The sequence below is a fragment of the Aspergillus wentii genome, assembly GCF_001890725.1.
Source record: "Aspergillus wentii DTO 134E9 unplaced genomic scaffold ASPWEscaffold_8, whole genome shotgun sequence".
Taxonomy (NCBI): Eukaryota; Fungi; Ascomycota; class Eurotiomycetes; order Eurotiales; family Aspergillaceae; genus Aspergillus; species Aspergillus wentii.
Genome location: NW_024467839.1, coordinates 1,791,481 through 1,808,938, shown reverse-complemented (window position 1 = coordinate 1,808,938; position 17,458 = coordinate 1,791,481). Strand labels below are relative to the sequence as shown.

The following is a 17,458-nucleotide window of genomic DNA, read 5'->3' as shown; positions in this document are numbered from 1 at the left end:
GTTTTTTTTTTTTTTTTTTTTTTTGGAAATCTTTCTGCCTTGTAGGGCTGTGGAACGTCCATCGTGGATCTTTCGCCCTCAATATCAAGGCAGAGTAGTGACGGATGACGTCAAAAGCCTCTCCGACTTTCATAACAAGATCGCATTCCAACAAAGCGCTTTCGTCATTTGTTTGCTCCTCCAAATTGCATTCGTAGATGAGTTATAAGAAAGTCCACTGATACTCTTATCATCTCAGCCCTAGCATATATGGCGTGGAGCATGGTTAAATGCCTGGCCTTATATCAACACAACTAACCACTGATACGTCATCAGAACGGGGGCAATATGACTTCGACATATCTCCCCTGGAATATCGCCGAAGGGACACCAATCCAAAGTTTGATCAAAGTCTCTGGTACCGTGTTTTCAGCCTTTCTGGCTGCTGTGGCTCTTTTGATCGCACGTCAACCAACAAGTGATAACCAAACCCTGTGCAAAATGCTCCCGGAGAACGTCTATGAGCAATGCCACGATGATAAGACTGTAAGCTCGGAACTTTCGCGGGACCCGAGTCAACATCCATCCAAGGTCTTCCACAAACTATATGAGCATAAATCCGGAAAGTGCCATTTGAAGTCAAAGAACTCAGGAGGTGATGAGAAGGAGAGTCTGAAACGGGCATATGAGTGTGGAAATTGGGGCCCTACAGAACCAAGTAATCTATTTCTCAATGTGAGACCACCAATCGCAGTGTTTTCTGGGCCTATTCTTCAACTGACCTATTTTAACTCTTGGCGTTGCTAGATATATCACGATGCCCTCTGCGCGCTGGAAAAGAACCCCATGTCGAGCGTCGTTTCCCCGCCCTTAATGGGAAGCAATGGAGTCGTTCCCTTGACAATCGTCGGTCCACTGCCTGATCTCTGTCGTCATATTTCGAATTGCATCGTGCGGGCCGAGAAGGAGATATTCCTGGCAACCAACTTCTGGATTCACTCCAACGCATCAACTTTAGTGACGAATGCCTTCAGAGAATTGTCGAAACGAGCTGGCAAGCGTGGGACCAAGGTGGTCGTAAAGATGATTTACGATCGGGGCGATCTTCGGCAGGTCTTCGAGAATCATCTCACTGTTTCGGAGAAGCAATATATTAGCGAAAAGGTCAAACTTCCACCGGCAGAGGAGATACCAAACATCGATCTCCAGGTTATCAATTACCACCGCCCCATCTTTGGGACCTTCCATGCGAAATTCGTCGTCTTTGACAGGAGAGTCGCACTGCTTCAGAGCAGTAACATCCAAGACAATGATAATCTGGAAATGTTGATCAGGGTAGAAGGGCCAATTGTGGACTCCTTTTATGATGCTGCGTTGATTTCGTGGGGCAAGTCGTTGGGCTCGCCTCTTCCAATGCTGGATTCCCCTGCGGCATCGGCGCCAATTCCAAGCTCCAATATTCACCCACCAGGCAGTTCTGACGAGAACTCTTCCAATCCTTCGCTGCCAGAACATACCACGCAGGATCCTAACTATGATGCTGATATACATCAAGAAACAGAAAGAGTCAATGGGACTGTCAAGCCTCGAGAGGGAGAATCGAGGACATCAGCAGTCAGTCGTCATCTCAGTATGTCTTGTCAGTTGATAAAAGCTCAGTCACTTTCTAACCACTCAATAGATCACACAATCCAACCTTGCACCACAGGAGATGCCCCAGACAGCGACCAGGAAACACCAATGCAGCCATATCTCCTTTTACCCTCCCATAAACCATTCCCGATGGCCTTGGTGAATAGAGAACCATGGGGAGGCAAGTAGAAACCCTGTCATGTTTAACTTGGATTCTCTTTTACTAACATCCGACTCCAGTACCGAACCATACAAGCATCTATCCCCCGCAAAATGCCGCTTTTCTCTCAGCCATCAACCATGCGAAACACTCTATCCTAATCCAAACCCCGAATATGAACGCAGAGCCCCTTCTTGAGCCCCTTCTTAATGCCGTCCACCGGGGTGTCATTATCACTTGTTATCTCTGTTTAGGCTATAACGACGCAGGCGAATTGCTTCCTTTCCAAAATGGGACGAACGAAATGATTGCGAACCGGCTATATAATTCCCTGTCTACAGACGAGGAACGATCTCGACTCCGGATATATAATTATGTCGGCAAAGACCAAACACGGCCAATACACAACAGGTTCAAGTGTCGAAGCTGCCATATAAAACTTATGATCATTGACGAAAAGGTTGCTATTCAAGGTATGTACATTTCTTTCATCCTTTCACCAGAATACTATCTATACACATGCTAACCTAACTTTCTGCCCACCAGGAAACGGCAACCTCGACACCCAATCCTTCTACCACAGCCAAGAGATCAATCTCCTCCTCGACTCGCCTCTTGTCTGTCGCACATGGATAAAGACCATCAATCAAAACCAAAACACGGCGATTTATGGCGCTGTAGGCCCAGAAGATGGTTGCTGGCATGATCCAGTTACAGGGAAGATACCTGACGGATCTATTGGTGTGAATCCCGGGCATTTTAGCTGGGTCAAGGGGGTAGTTGGTGCTGTACAGAGGGTTAGAGGTGCTGGTGGGTTTTAGGTTTTGATCTTCTGCACTGTGGGTCACGGATAGTTTTTATGTCGTGGATCGGATATATATTTTTGTTCAGCGATGGTTCATCTTTTTCATTTGTATTTTCAGTTGTCAGCCAGACATGTATAATATTCTGCGCTCTACGTTGATAGTCAACTCTGCGAAATATCATGAGATGCGAGTCCTGCTTTGAATTGTAGAATACTTCTTAGATGTTGCATCGCCCCAATTCAGTGTGACACAGACAAGACCACCATTTATCATCAGCAAACGATAGCTAGACTCTGATTGTGGGACAGACAAGGGCAATATGTAGTACACTGTACTTCCTTTAGACAGTGAGATATTATCTGAAGATGCCCTTTAATAACCCGTTCTCGAATGGGTGTGGTTGCATTGAATTACTTTGGAGTCCTCTCCCTAGAAAGTAGTATATGAAGCTGAGCTCTGCAATCCAAACTGTAACCTACAGTAAAAATACTCAACAGTCCACTACCCGACCCAACCAACATCACCATGTCCCGTCCATACGACAAAGCCATCGTCGATATCACCCATTACGTATTCCACTACCAAATAGAAGATGACAAGGCATGGTCTTCTGCTCGCGTGGCCCTTCTAGACGCCATGGGCTGTGCAATCGAGGCAGTCGCAAAGAGCGAAGATTGTCGAAAGCTATTAGGCCCTACTGTCCCTGGCACGACTGTGCCTAACGGATTCCGGTTACCGGGAACGAATCTGGCATTGGATCCTGTCAAGGGCGCGTTTGATATGGGGGTGTTGATTCGGTATTTGGATCATAATGATGCCTTGGGGGGCGCTGAATGGGGGCATCCGTCTGGTATTGATCCTTACCTTACCTCTTTTGCCTTTCAGTATAAATATGGAGATGGTGCTTGGACTGAGGTGTTAATATTTTTTTGGGGCAGATAATCTAGGTGCCATCTTGGCTGTCACGGATTGGCTCTGTCGGGCTTCTGCGGCTGGAAAATATACACATACTGGTCCACCGCTGACTATGCGAACTCTAATGACTGCCATGATCAAGGCATACGAAATCCAGGGCTGTTACCAGATGGAGAATGCCTTTAATGCATTCGGAATCGACCATGTCATTCTTGTCAAACTAGCGTCCGCTGCTGTGGTGGCATGGTTACTTGGTTTAACGGAACAGCAGACCACGGCGACCATTTCACATGTGTGGATGGATGGACATCCAAACAGAGTCTATCGATCTGGTGTAAATACGATTCCACGCAAAGGTTGGGCAGCTGGTGATGCTTGTATGCGGGCGGTACATCTGGCACTGCTTACGCGGGCAGGACAGCCTGGGGCGCCCGAAGCTCTGAGTGCTTTACCATGGGGTTTTCTTGGGCGAACTTTTGGTGCGAAGGGGTTCGAGCTACCCAGGCCATTTGGAACATGGACTATCCAAAATATTTTGTTCAAAGTCATGCCAGTTGAGGGTCATGGGATTTCAGCCGTTGAAGCGGCTTTGATCCAGCTTGCTCGGCTCAGGGAACGGGGATTAAGGCCTGACGACATCTTCAAGGTTGAGGTTCGAACGACAGCGGCGGCGGATCTGATCATTAATAAGAAAGGAAAGCTACACAATGCTGCAGATCGCGACCACTGCGTCCAATACGTGATCGCACTCGCTTTTCTGAAAGGAACGACACCAGAGGCGCAGGACTACCTGGATAAGAGCCACTGGGCGACGAGCGAGGACCTTGCCTCCATGCGTCAAAAGATTATCGTCAGTGCAGATGATAAACTCACCAAGGATTACCTAGATTTAGACAGGAAGAGTATTGGATCCGGACTGACTGTTCATCTGAAGAACGGTTCCATCTTGCCAGAAGTCTTGATAGAATATCCAGCTGGCCATGCGCGGAATCCCGCAACTGTTAATATGGTTCGCGAGAAACTCTCGAAAAATATGAGACTTATGTTCTCAGAAACCGAGATTACCGGTATTATTCAAGCGGCTGAAGATGATAACTTGGCGATCATGGGGTTTGTTGACTTGCTCTCTCGGCAGACTCCAAGTAGTCCAAGGCTATAAGCCAAAAAATAGGCCTGTGAAACCAAAGGATAGAAGAATATTAGTCGCAGAGGGCTTGGAAAGATGGGAGAAGCAGTAGCTTTGCTCGAAAAACGATCCAGTGATGGAAAGTGAAGTTCACGTAGGTAGTATTGCTTTTTCTCAATGACGTGCATTAAAAATATATCCAAGGACGAGACCAAAATCCCCAATGAAAAAAAGCATCTATTGCTAAGTTCCCAAAAGACGGCAGTTTTATCCGATTTTGCCGACGCCTTGAAGAGTCAGGTATACATCAGTGCCCCATCCCCAAAGACTTTGCACAGCGATGCTGCCCCCAAAATATTCTGCATATGCTCTGCTCAAAGGTAGACCATATCCCAGTCCTGCAATGCTACTCAGTTGTCCACTGCTAGCTGAAATGGAATTCAGTCCATCGACGCTGCCATTTTCCGAGCCTTGAAGGTCGGAGAAGGTTGTATAACTGTAAGACCAAATGTCGGGCAGAACATCCGGAGGTATTCCGCCACCTCTATCTCGTATCCTAATCGTGATGCTTTGCGATGAAGGCGCTGAATATCTGATAGATTCGTTTGCATCCGCGGTACCACGAACAGAGTTAATTTGGAAGTCCACATCTGAATCAGATTGAATGCCTTGGCTACTGCTAGATGTCCTGGTAGCTTCGCGTGCATTATTCACAGGAACATCAGGTGCAGAAACGACGGTGACCTCAATTGGTTCCCGCTCATGTCCAGATTCAATAACAGCTCTGAATGCATTCTTCAGTAGTTCTGTGATGATATATTCCACATGCACGGGAACATAAGCAAATAAGGCGTCGGGCTGTCCACCGATTTGGACGTGTGGGCGCACACCGTACTTGAGTTCACATATTTCTCCCACAAAATCCTCACACAGTTTTATAATACGCGATGGTTGGAGGGCAGTATCTATTACTCCGATATAATTCGACGGGGCTGCATCTTTTGATGCTGGACGTGCACTGGCATCACCTTCAACTGGCTGGGACGCAAAGTGAAGAGCCAGGTGTTGTTCGGCTATCAATCGAGTTCCGATCCGCGCCCGCAAGTGTGTGTCCAAGAATCGAGTGACATCGGCCAGGTTGATATATCGTTGACACTCGAGAAAGCCACGTGCAAGTATAGGGATTGTATTTGCATGTGTATGAACCAAATCTGCCAGGACCTCTGCAAACTGATTTTCTTCCTCTAGTGTTGTAATCTGCCGTTTCTGATAGGGGAGAAGGGTTGAAAGCGAGTGGAGATAATTGTTATAGATCTTGGACACGTGTGGATTTGAGACGACAATAAAAGGGAGGTTTCGCAAGGCTTCTATACGAGACGCGAGTCGAGCCGGGAGAAGGGAAAGAGTGAAGTTCGCAGAAGCAAGAAGTGCATCTTTGGACAATGGCGGACGCCCGTGCCTAGACAGCAAAATGGCAATCAGTACAATGACCCTGCTGTGTATCTTATCTTCAACTCACTTGAGTAAATCTGTAAGCGTTAATGGCCTGCGACGGCTGGCCGCAAGGCGTGCAACTTCATCATTAGCCCCAGTAGGAAAGGGTGGGTTTTGCCTCGGCAGCTGCGAGGTGGAGGAGTGGCGTATGTTGAAAGGAGGATTGTAAGACGGAAGGATGTTATAACGAAATCTGCATCTTAAAGATAGAGTATTGAGAGCTTTGGGAACGGCCATAGTAAAAACTAGCCATGCTGCAAAGCGCAAATCATGGGGGTCGCCTCAGCAGAAGCAGCGTTGGTCGGGAGGGAAAAAGCAACGATGACTTCAGATCGACAGATCGACTGGGATGCCATTGCGCTAACCCAGATAGGCAATCCATGTGGCATCACGTTCTGTAGGAAAAGCAAAACCTGCATTGAAATTGGAATTGGAACTAGAGTACATTTTCGTAATGATACACAGAAACATGGGGCCTCAACTGATCTCATGTTTGTTTGGAAAACAAAAAAAAAAAAAATTTCGAACCCATCTTAGCAAAACACCGCCGCAAGTCCCAGGAGCCCACCGGCAAGGGGCCAAAGACCACGAATGCCATTCAGCACTTTCCACCGGTTCAGAAGCTGGTCAATTTCGCTGTCCTTTGCAGTTGATGAGTTGTCCGCACTCGCTATAAGCTTGTCGTTCGTCGAAGTCATTCCGAGAATCGTGTGAGGTACGATGCCCAATACCAACGCGGCAGCAGAACTGTAAAATAACACAGTGTTGTTTGATGCAAGATGAGAGAAGTGACCTTCCGATCGCAAAGCCCAAGCAAGATAGAGAAACGCGGCAGATGTGGCCAGAGCAACTGGGGGGTTTTGAGACTTCCCCTTGTTATACAGGAGCTTCCATTGCTTGGCTAGTGTCGTCGATTGTACGCCGGAGCTTGGTTTGGATTCAACGAGTGCGGGCACAGTGAGGAGAGAGAGCGCGGATATATTTCCTTGGAGAAGACGTCAGTCATTATGCCCAATTCTTCTTGGAAATGGGAGAAATATAGAAGCTCTATAGTACTTACCAGAAAGCCAGAAGGACCCAGATATGCCCACTGTCTGGGCAATGCGGAAAGCTGTTGGGAATGCGCTCATTGTGATTGTCTGTCGTGTTGTGATTTTCTACAGGTTTGAATGTTTTTAAGAGAAGAGGAAGAAGACGAAACACGTTCCAATATGTCAGTTTGATCTAACGTAGCATCGACGATCACCATTTATGTAATGGCGGTAAAATCCGGATAAACTCCGCACTCTATGATGCCACGAGTACCACCAGCCGGTTTCATCAACCAGACAAGGATATTATTCTTCATATTCTTGCTATGTATGATTCTATAGAATGGTTATAATTAGATCACAAAGCATGGGCTTGAATGTTGGATATTGTTACTGAAAAGCAATTCAAAACATCCATACTATATACAGTGTGTAGGTATAACGCTTAACACCGCCGGCTGCATTCTCCAAGGAATCAGAATTGATAATAACCTCCGAACGCTAAGATAACATCCCAGCCACATCACCTGTGATGTGTAAACTGTATTTCCCAGATCAAAATGCACGATGATGTGGCAACACTATCACTGCACATGTGCATACACTTATTGCAGAAGGATTGCAGAGTGGCTCATGCAAACTCAAGATCAGTTGACTACTACTATGTAGATATAGCGTGACGGTTTACAAGGGTATTCTGCATTTCTGTACTAGAGTTGTGGATGTAAATGTAAGCCATTCATCAACAGGCTGTCGTTGATCCATCCAGATCCCGCGCTGCAGGCTGTCTTTCAAAGATATTCATCGCCATAAGACACTTCAATCAATATTCATAATTCGTACATTGTCCAAGATAAATTCTGCAGATTGCCAGCCATATAGACTATGTCGAGTCCAGCCCATTCTGTTGACTTCTCAGTTCTTATCGTCAAGATATCCTGTTTCGTGATGCTGGTGCGAAGTGACCTAATTATTGGGTCCTGACTTCGCCATCACGTTCGACGTGGATGTGGTCGGAGGACTCGAGGATGTTGACATGGTCAGGTGGGTATTCAACACTAGAAGGATGGTCAGCTGGATGTCTCCATAGCGCCATAGAAAAAGCGACGCGACTCGAAGCAAAATAATTACTTACGTGAAGCCCTTGATAAGGCTGTACTCGTGCTGGATAGTTCCACCCTGCTTCTGGACTTCCTCCTTGGCTCTGATATTTGAAACCATCGATCAGCTATGATCTGTAACCACTGGTTGGAGAAGGTGACCTACTTGCTGAGCTCCTCGTGAGGAGAGTCCTTCTTCAAGGTGACCTAGACAAGAGCTAATTAGAGTCGAGGAAATAGAGTGCTGGGGTGCACCACGAACATTGAACAGAGGCATTTTTCTGATACTGGTAGAGAATAACCTTGGGATAGATGTTTTAAGAATTTTGAAGGTGAAAAGGTATGATGAGTAGGACGCTGGAGAGGTGGTAGTTGTGAAGTGGACAACCTTGGGCGCGGGGGAGAGCGCGTTTTAAAGCGTCCGAATGAGCTGATAAGGGAGCATGATAGGGCGTTTCCCTGGAGGGGCGCGGAGGGGGGAGTTTCATGGACAGGTGTGGCTGTTGCCTTTGTGCCTTGCCTGGTGCCAGATCTTACGCCATCCCAGTCACAAGGTAGTGCTCATCTGGATGGTAGATTATTCCAGTGCTTTCTAAACACGTTTTCTCATCCTATTGCTTTATTCTGCAATATTCTTGCTAACATTCTGTCCAGTGCCAGGGTGGCTAAATCGTGCAACTGTATTCCGTAGCGCCGTTGTTTATACCCCACCTGGGTGATGTGCATGCTACTCTACTTTGGGATCCTTGATGACGATTCATCCTTCATCAACCAGTTCGTGTTCTTAATCCAGTATGTTGGTTTTATTCCAAATACTTCCCCTCGCTATTTATTCCAATCTGTCCTACCTCAGACCCTGATTTTTCTGCGTTTTTTACGCCCTACCAAACGGTCGCAGCGGGGATTGCAGGTATGACGATACCCGGCAGACTAGTGGGGGCGGGGCATTGAATCACGTGCTCACAGGGTCGCATTCATCATCTGTTGTCATCTTCGTTTGGTCGATAGAATACATTGGATAAATAGACAGTAGGCATCTATGATAATACAGATAGAGAGAGACGTGATATGGCGCCCGGGTGTCCATGCATTGAGTGCTGCCTGGCAAATGACCAGATCGATTGCTTATCTGCTTCAGGGCAGCTGATAATGCCTAGGCAGATCCCGTGTACCTCACAGACCAACATAGCCCGTACCGTCCTCTTCTCGCGAAGGCATCTTTATTCCATGCATCCCCGTATATTTGGGGCTTTCGGGCTGCTTCCAGCCGTCCAGAACGTTAGGATCTGCTATCTTGTATACTTCCACCCCAAGAGGACGGGTGGTCGCTCCCATCTCAGCGCCTTTGTCCTCCCAACCCCAGTTGGAAAGGTCACCTACAAGGAAACAATTAGTGTTCTTTCACTGAATGTCTATAGAGGGAATACATACCACCAGGGCACGCTGAAAGGGCACATAGAACATCAACCTCAGCGAAGAATTCAAAATATTCTCCCACCTTGGCTGGGGAAGTTTCCATAAAGTACTTCCCTTGCTCATCAAGGCCCGTCACTTGGAATACATTCAGGACATCATGAACGTCCAATTCCGTCAGGCCAAAAGGCACCACGGAGCGGGTAAGGTTTGAGTGGCAGTGGAAGTCGAAAGTTTCCCCGCCCATCAAAAGGTTGACATACGGGTCGCATCTAGTACCCATAAGATCATGTACTCGTCCTCCCCATTTGGTAGTTCCGAAAACAACTTCTTCCCTTCGGTTCCCATCCGGTCCGAGGACTTCATGGAGCTGTCCACCTCCCAGAGAATCCCCAGTGATTGTCACGAGGGGTCGTAAGTACGGCAGATTCGACCATAGGCGATCGCCGACGGAAACATGCGAAGCATGGATTTGACGGGTACGAGCAGCCCACATACGCTCTCGTGGGTTGTTCGCATTCCAAATGTTCAGGTCACCAACCTGAGGGCCCTTGGGGGTAGTCAAGCGGCAGATATGGCCAGCCGGTACAACCCAAGCCTGGCCTGAGCATGGGCGAATCGTAAAGGATGACTCCTGAACTCTAGCTGAGGCAGTGGAAGCGGTCTCGGAAATGGACCGGTACAGTTGGGAAGTAGCATGAACCCCAGAGTCCGGAGGGGCCGTGTATGCGGGGGGAGGTCGACGCGGGGTAGACATTCTTGTGAATATCAAATGATTGAATGTATAATGGCTCAAGGGCTGGTTAATTGGCGGCAGGGAGTCAAGAAACAAGCAACCCCATGCCGGGGAAACTCTGTATTAGTACTCATCCAGGGGAGACCTGCCTCGGGAATATCCCGGTCATGATAGCACCCCACATTGCTATCTTTCCCCGCTTCGATTTCAACCCCTCTAGTCTATATCACAGCTCCGTTGTAGTTATCTCAATGACCAAATTGGTTTACTTTATTTGCAATGCGTCGGAAGGTCGGGCCGGGGATATAGGGCTAGGCCCTTATCGCGCAACCTCCGGTAGCAGTGACGGATAAGGCCTTACTGTTTTGAGAATATCAGTGCCTCAGGAATAAAGGCCGGCAGAAACTTTTTTTTGATCTCGGCGGGGGTAAAATTCCGCTCCGAGGTGGAAATAATAATTTTGGGTCGATCAAGCAACTAGCAATCGAAAGAGCAGCTCACTGACTGCTGTTTTTAGCTGTTGATTTTTTTTCTTTTTCAGAAGGGGAGTGTGTTCAGAGAGGTCTTGGACCTCGATTTTCCAAATATGGAGCAGCAATCGAATCGGACGCATCGGCCCTCCAAGGAGAAGAAGAAATTCGATGGTATGTTGAAGCTGCGCTCTGATAACTGTTTTGCAAAGATTTACAATGCTTCCAACTATGCGCCCTGATTGAACTCGATATGCTAAACTGATTATTTTGTCTCTATAGGACCGAACCCAAAGGCCTTTGCAGTCTCGAATCCTGGAAAGTTGAACAAACAGGCGGCACGTTCGCATGATGTATGTTTTATCACCTATCTTCGAGTGAGGCCATGGGATATTCGTTCGCTAACTACTGCGATTCTCTAGATCAAAGAAAAAAGGCTTCATGTACCTCTTGTGGATCGACTTCCGGAGGAGGCGCCTCCGATCGTCGTCGCCGTCGTTGGACCCCCAGGTGTATGTTTCTCTTGTCGCAATAAATGGAAGCTATAATTGGAAAACCTGACATTTTATCCTCTTTATAGGTCGGCAAAACGACTCTTGTCAAATCATTGGTCCGAAGATACACCAAGCAGACCCTCAGCACGCCGAAAGGACCGTTAACGGTGGTAACCTCGAAAAAGCGACGACTCACGATCCTCGAATGCCCCGCCGACTCGCTTGCGAGTATGATCGATGTCGCCAAGATCGCAGATATTGTGCTTCTCATGATCGATGCCAACTATGGTTTCGAGATGGAGACAATGGAGTTCCTAAACGTGCTAGCTTCGAGTGGTATGCCGGGCAATGTATTCGGCATCTTGACCCATCTGGACCTTTTCAAAAAACAGAGCACCCTGCGCATGGCGAAAAAGAGGCTCAAACATCGATTCTGGAGCGAACTTTACAACGGCGCAAAGCTATTTTACCTTTCCGGTGTGGTAAATGGCCGTTATCCTGACCGAGAAATACACAACCTCTCCCGTTTCCTGTCCGTCATGAAAAACCCTCGACCCTTGGTTTGGCGTAATTCCCACCCATACGCACTTGCAGATCGATTTTTGGACATCACACCACCTACCCAAATTGAAGAAAACCCGAAGTGCGATCGCACAGTGGCCCTTTACGGATATCTACGAGGAACAAACTTCCCGGCTCAAGGAGCTCGGGTTCACGTCCCAGGTGTAGGTGATCTCACTGTGTCGGGTATCGAGAGCCTTCCTGATCCTTGCCCAACTCCACACATGGATCAACAAATGGCTAAAGCATCCGGCAAAGGAGCAAGGCGCCGGCTAGGAGACAAACAGAAATTGCTTTTCGCCCCCATGTCCGATGTTGGAGGTGTCTTGGTTGACAAAGATGCTGTATACATTGACGTCAAGACATCCAACTTTGATAGGGACGAGGATGAAAGTGACGAAGACAACGAGGATCGTGGTCTCGGAGAGCAACTAGTTGTTGGTTTGCAGGGTGAACGTAAACTGCTTGGTGAAGCCGACTCCGGTGTTCGTCTATTCCGTGGTGGCGAGGCCATAGACAAGGCAGACGACGAAGACGAAGAAGTTGGAAGGAAGCACAGGCGGAATGTGAGGGCTATGGAAGGTGGACATGACAATGAAGGCTTATCAGCGGATGACGATGAGGGCTTCGACACTGGAGAGGATGAAGAGATGGACCAGGATGATGATGAAGGGGACAGTGATGAGGACAATGAGGTTGATGCATCTGCGCCGGCGGACTTTGAAGCAAACTTCAAGGAGAAGCAAGACGGAAAGGTTCGCCGTGAGGATGGCGACATTGCATTCGCCGATAGCGACTCCGACCTTGGTTCTATCTCGTCGGTAGAAGACCAGCAGTTTGACAGTGATGAGGAAGACGAAGATGAAAACGAAGACGACCTAGATGGCGAAGAGGATGGGGCAGTCCGATGGAAAGACAACATGCTCGCCAACGCCAAGGCTCTCCATGCCAAACGACCTGCATTCCGTGTTCCTGATCTATCCCGCATGATGTATGACGAGTCCATTGCGCCGGCTGACGTTGTTCGAACATGGCGAGGAGAAGACGACGAAGACGAAGAGGAGGAAGAGGCTGGAGAAGATGAAGATGACTTCTTCAAGAAGACCAACGTTGAGAAGGAAGATGAATCCGATTTCCGTGCCGTTCCAGAGTTCGACTATGAAAAGTTAGAACAAAAATGGCAAGATGATGAAATGATCGAGTCTTTGCGAAGCCGATTTGTCACTGCCAAGCTGGGAGGAGGAGACGACGACGATGATGAAGATGACTCTGATGTCGATGACGCTTTCGACGATGACGATGAAGGAGATGGAGAGTTCGAAGACTTGGAAACAGGCGAAGTGTTCAACGGGTTTGACGAAGAAAACGATGAATCCAAGAAGGAGGAAGGACCGGTGGACCTGGATGCCGAGCGCGAGCGCAATGCCAAGAAGAAAGAAGAGCTGAGATTGCGCTTTGAAGAAGAAGATCGCGAAGGTTTCGCCAACTCGAAAGACAATTCGCGACAGAATGGCGAAGGTGAAGAACAGTTTGGCGAGGATGACTGGTATGATGCGCAGAAGGCGAAGTTGCAAAAGCAGCAGGACATCAACCGGGCCGAATTCGATTCTCTTGACCCTGCCTCGAGAGCTAGAGCTGAGGGCTACAAAGCTGGAACATACGCACGGATTGTTCTAGAGAAGGTGCCATACGAATTTGCCGCCAAATTCAACCCTCGCTTCCCCGTCATTGTCGGTGGATTGGCGCCCACTGAAGATCGGTTTGGATATGTACAGATCCGTATCAAGAGGCACCGTTGGCACAAGAAGATCTTGAAGAGCAACGACCCCCTTATCTTTTCTCTGGGTTGGCGTCGATTCCAATCTCTACCCATTTACAGCACATCGGACAGTCGGACGCGTAACCGAATGCTCAAGTATACACCGGAGCATATGCACTGCTCTGCAATCTTTTATGGGCCTCTCGTTGCGCCTAATACTGGTTTCTGCTGCTTCCAGTCTTTCTCCAACAAGACGCCAGGCTTCCGAGTTGCAGCCACGGGAGTGGTACTCAGTGTGGATGAGCACACAGAGATCGTCAAGAAGTTGAAGTTGACTGGTTTCCCCTACAAGATTTTCAAGAACACTGCCTTCATCAAGGACATGTTCACCACTTCGCTTGAAATTGCCAAGTTTGAAGGTGCCTCCATTAAGACTGTGTCTGGTGTTCGAGGTCAGATCAAGCGGGCTCTTAGCAAGCCTGAAGGTTGTTTCCGTGCCACTTTTGAGGACAAGATCCTGATGAGCGACATCGCCTTCCTGCGTGCATGGTACCCGATTAAACCGCATCGCTTCTACAACCCGGTGACGAATCTGCTTGATCTGGACGAAGAAGCCTCGGGTGACAATGGATGGCAGGGAATGCGTCTGACTGGTGAAGTCCGACGCGATCAGGGCATTCCAACACCCATGAACAAGGACTCGGCCTACCGCCCCATCGAACGACCTACACGCCACTTCAACCCTCTCCGTGTGCCACGGCAGCTGGCTGCGGAACTTCCATTCAAATCCCAGATCACCAAGATGAAACCGCAGAAGGAGAAGACATATCTGCAGAAGCGGGCTGTGGTGCTCGGTGGAGAAGAAAAGAAGGCACGGGATCTCATGCAGAAGCTCACAACTATGCGGGGCGACAAACAGGCCAAGCGTGCAGCCAAACAGGAGGAGCGGAGACAAGTCTACCGTGCTAAGGTGGCAGACAGTCTGGAGAAGAAAGCGGAGAGAGAGAAGAGGGAGCGTGATGACTACTGGCGACGGGAGGGTAAGAAGCGCAAGAACAACGATGGAGAAGGCGGCGGCGGAGGAAAGAAGCGCAGGTAATCGTACCAGCTACGGGGGTTCTCTAATGGTTTCGTCTCTTAATGATTGGGTTTGTACCATGTTTCTGTCGGCCATCAAAAAGTCATTATTGTTGGATATTGTCGATATGTACACTGTATGTATTGCATGGTGGATGGCGTTTGAATTGCTTGTCTGATGACACTGTTTCTATCTACTACTGCCATTATTCCTCTCTTGATATACCAGGAACAGTCATTCAATTCATGATTTTTGTTTTGATATCGCGATACGATCACGTGGATCATATCTACCTTAGAGTTTGCGGCCTGGTCCATCAGGCATAAATCTCACGTGTTGGAACCGCGCGGACGCGTCTCGTTCGCAGCGCCAGACCGTTGGCTGTAGCATGCGACGATGATTTGGACGAATGATGCAATAAAACACCTGTTTCTCACCAGCCGAATTCTCCATGTAGGCCACACTGTTCCTCATGTTCCTTGGGCCTTTCATCCTTAGCTCTCTTCTTTGTGTGTCTTCACACCCATCAGAGCATCTGAAACACGAAGCCTGAGAGCTTGACGCCGTGTGGGGACCCGTTGAAGTGCCCGCCGCTCGTGCTCGATCTTGCGCATGCAGGTTCAAGGGAGCTCACTCCTTGCCTCTATAGGGCATTTATCTCAGATCAAGGGACTTTTGCCCGGAGTTGGCACAATTGCTCAGTGGACAGCGCTCGCTTTTGACAGCTGCATGGGCAACTCCGCGCCAACCCTGTAAGTGGTGAATAACTAGATCGCTCGTGCCGCCTGGAATTGAAGATCACTCTTCAAGATTCAAGCCCCTCACAGTACAGCTAGTGAACTCTTTCCTAGCTTTCATTTCACGCCTCTGTTTGACGTTTAATCTCGCTTATACTGTCGAGTATGAGCTACGGCAGCATTCGGTCAAGTCAAGGGCAGTTGCACCCAGGGCTCGTCGAAGATTCTCAGTCTAGGCAGCCATGCTCTGAGCATTCTTCGACTACTTCTATGCCCTCAAATTCAGTACAGAATTCGCTACACAGAAACGGAGACCAACATATGCGGATTTCCAACCCCTTGTCGTTGCAGATGGATGCACGGCATGCTGTCGCCATTGGGAACAGCAATGGTAGTCTGAACCCAAGCAAAACTTCTGACACAATGGAACAAAGTAGCGGCTACTCATCAGGTGCCTATAACTCGGAATCTCAGCAATTAATAGAATCAGGGAATGCTGCAGATTTGCTTCATAAGTCACAACCAGCTTCTACACACTTGAATTTGTCGGAACAGTTTTCCACGCAAATCCAATCGTCTCAAAGTCAACCACAAAAGCTTCAGCAGATTCAACCTGACCCCTCGTTATCGAGTATACAAAATAATGACCTGTCTGTGTCAGAACCCCATTGTCCGCCTAATATGGCGATGCCGGGCCAGAAAAGAACTGCTGCTAGCGGTATAAAATCTCCATCGAATATGGTGGGATCCCAGAGTCCAGAAGTAAATGGCACCGGAAGGCACCGGTCTAAAAGCATTGGGTCGGATCCGCATGGGAGCCGAATTGCAGCGGTAAATTGTCTTTGTATGCCAGTCACTTTGAAAAAGCCCGCTGATGATATAAATCCAGCTTTCTGTGCATCTCCGCACGCGTCTTTCTTATGCTGCAGCCAAGATAGAGAAGGACTGGCGCCAAAATGAAACTTCAGGGCTCCTACCAAATGTCTCGCGGGCACTCTCAGTCTCTGCTGTACATGGTTCAAGCCAGAGGAGCCCTTTTCATATTGAGCCAGTTAAAGGACATCCTTTTTTGGATGCTGGATCTCCTGAAGGCACTACTGTATCAGCACCAGACCCGTCCGCGAGTTCTCATTTCTACAATCCTAATGACTTTGCACGAGTGTCTCCGCTGGCTAGTTCAGATATCATGCCGTCATACTCAGCCCAGCGAACATCGCAATTCTACCCTACAAAACTGCATCAGCCTCCAAGACTGGCGCCCCCTGCAGACATTATCTCGAACGCGGGGAGTGGCCGGCGTCGACATCCGAATCCCAATGAGATGCCTGCGCCATCGTATTACAATCCTTCTAGCTATCGACGGCACCGCTCACAGCATGACCTTGATCTGTTCAAACCAAATACTAGCCCGCCTAAGGTTTTGGTGCCTGGGACGCCTCCCCCGGTGTACCCATTCTCTACACCGTATGGCGGACTCTCTAAACCACGAACTGATTCACAGAATGCATTGATGGAGCAAGATGCAATCGAAACGCTGCTTCATCTATCGTCAAGTCCAGGGCATTCGGGACATCACCCCAGTCCGCGACGTCAGCAAAATATTATTCCAAACAGCGTCAATGGTTCCATCGGTACTAGATCTAATGGGACTGGATGTCAGCATCGAAGCTCACAAACAAGTAGCTCATATGAACATGCTATCTCGGAATATAATCGAGTTCAAGGTTTGGAGGCTCAGGCTGGAGACGATATAGATCGCATGCTGGATCAAATGGAAGACAGCGACAGTGAAAACGAGAACTATCCATCTAATCGATATAGCCATTTCAGGACTGGGTCAGCTCTCGCGACTAATTCTCGAGGTTACAGTGCCCCATCCGAGTGCCCGAAACCTTGGTATACAACATCAAAATCTTGAGCGTGTTTAAGCATCATAAAAGCGTTTTCTTTTCTTTCTGAATCTCGTC

General features: G+C 48.3%; 7 protein-coding genes across 7 annotated transcripts; 3 read left to right on the top strand and 4 right to left on the bottom strand.

Annotated features, from left to right (window-relative positions):
- Nucleotides 1-480: 480 nt before the first annotated feature.
- On the top strand, nucleotides 481-4,651 carry ASPWEDRAFT_54653 (IQ calmodulin-binding motif protein; the record flags this gene model as incomplete). The annotated part of the gene is made up of 8 exons (XM_040838083.1): nucleotides 481-714; nucleotides 787-1,609; nucleotides 1,661-1,792; nucleotides 1,852-2,244; nucleotides 2,318-2,547; nucleotides 2,663-2,667; nucleotides 3,075-3,427; nucleotides 3,516-4,651. The coding sequence occupies 8 exons, from the start codon at nucleotides 481-483 to the stop codon at nucleotides 4,649-4,651; spliced, it is 3,306 nt and encodes a 1,101-aa protein (XP_040685196.1).
- A 234-nt stretch (nucleotides 4,652-4,885) lies between these two features.
- On the bottom strand, nucleotides 4,886-6,349 carry ASPWEDRAFT_118386 (alpha-ketoacid dehydrogenase kinase family protein; the record flags this gene model as incomplete). Its single annotated transcript, XM_040828813.1, has 2 exons — nucleotides 4,886-6,077; nucleotides 6,138-6,349. 2 exons carry the CDS (start codon nucleotides 6,347-6,349, stop codon nucleotides 4,886-4,888), a joined length of 1,404 nt encoding a protein of 467 aa, XP_040685195.1.
- Nucleotides 6,350-6,409: 60 nt separating this feature from the next.
- On the bottom strand, nucleotides 6,410-7,323 carry ASPWEDRAFT_45458 (DUF1772 domain-containing protein). The gene is made up of 2 exons (XM_040836546.1): nucleotides 7,173-7,323; nucleotides 6,410-7,097 (listed from the first exon to the last, which is right to left on the bottom strand). The coding sequence occupies exons 1-2, from the start codon at nucleotides 7,240-7,242 to the stop codon at nucleotides 6,646-6,648; spliced, it is 522 nt and encodes a 173-aa protein (XP_040685194.1). The 5' UTR covers nucleotides 7,243-7,323; the 3' UTR covers nucleotides 6,410-6,645.
- A 790-nt stretch (nucleotides 7,324-8,113) lies between these two features.
- On the bottom strand, nucleotides 8,114-8,520 carry ASPWEDRAFT_176582 (uncharacterized protein; the record flags this gene model as incomplete). The annotated part of the gene is made up of 4 exons (XM_040831531.1): nucleotides 8,114-8,201; nucleotides 8,279-8,347; nucleotides 8,410-8,450; nucleotides 8,506-8,520. 4 exons carry the CDS (start codon nucleotides 8,518-8,520, stop codon nucleotides 8,114-8,116), a joined length of 213 nt encoding a protein of 70 aa, XP_040685193.1.
- Nucleotides 8,521-9,552: 1,032 nt separating this feature from the next.
- Nucleotides 9,553-10,641, bottom strand: ASPWEDRAFT_45453 (urea carboxylase-associated family protein). Its single transcript, XM_040836545.1, has one exon. It carries the CDS (start codon nucleotides 10,411-10,413, stop codon nucleotides 9,634-9,636), a length of 780 nt encoding a protein of 259 aa, XP_040685192.1. The 5' UTR covers nucleotides 10,414-10,641; the 3' UTR covers nucleotides 9,553-9,633.
- A 192-nt stretch (nucleotides 10,642-10,833) lies between these two features.
- Nucleotides 10,834-14,969, top strand: ASPWEDRAFT_62648 (GTPase BMS1). Its single transcript, XM_040838664.1, has 4 exons — nucleotides 10,834-11,036; nucleotides 11,145-11,215; nucleotides 11,285-11,374; nucleotides 11,443-14,969. The coding sequence occupies exons 1-4, from the start codon at nucleotides 10,979-10,981 to the stop codon at nucleotides 14,773-14,775; spliced, it is 3,552 nt and encodes a 1,183-aa protein (XP_040685191.1). The 5' UTR covers nucleotides 10,834-10,978; the 3' UTR covers nucleotides 14,776-14,969.
- Nucleotides 14,970-15,853: 884 nt separating this feature from the next.
- On the top strand, nucleotides 15,854-17,409 carry ASPWEDRAFT_62647 (uncharacterized protein; the record flags this gene model as incomplete). Its single annotated transcript, XM_040838663.1, has 2 exons — nucleotides 15,854-16,322; nucleotides 16,381-17,409. The coding sequence occupies exons 1-2, from the start codon at nucleotides 15,915-15,917 to the stop codon at nucleotides 17,407-17,409; spliced, it is 1,437 nt and encodes a 478-aa protein (XP_040685190.1). The 5' UTR covers nucleotides 15,854-15,914.
- Between the last annotated feature and the right edge of the window lie 49 nt (nucleotides 17,410-17,458).

Coding starts and splice junctions, on each gene's coding strand:
- ASPWEDRAFT_45458 (XM_040836546.1), bottom strand. CDS start 7,242: ATGAGCGCATTCCCAACAGCTTTCCGCATTGCCCAGACAGTGGGCATA. Junction 7,098..7,172: donor TGGGTCCTTCTGGCTTTCTG/GTAAGTACTATA, acceptor GTCTTCTCCAAG/GAAATATATCCGCGCTCTCT.
- ASPWEDRAFT_45453 (XM_040836545.1), bottom strand. CDS start 10,413: ATGTCTACCCCGCGTCGACCTCCCCCCGCATACACGGCCCCTCCGGAC.
- ASPWEDRAFT_62648 (XM_040838664.1), top strand. CDS start 10,979: ATGGAGCAGCAATCGAATCGGACGCATCGGCCCTCCAAGGAGAAGAAG. Junction 11,216..11,284: donor AGGCGGCACGTTCGCATGAT/GTATGTTTTATC, acceptor GCGATTCTCTAG/ATCAAAGAAAAAAGGCTTCA. Junction 11,375..11,442: donor CCGTCGTTGGACCCCCAGGT/GTATGTTTCTCT, acceptor TCCTCTTTATAG/GTCGGCAAAACGACTCTTGT.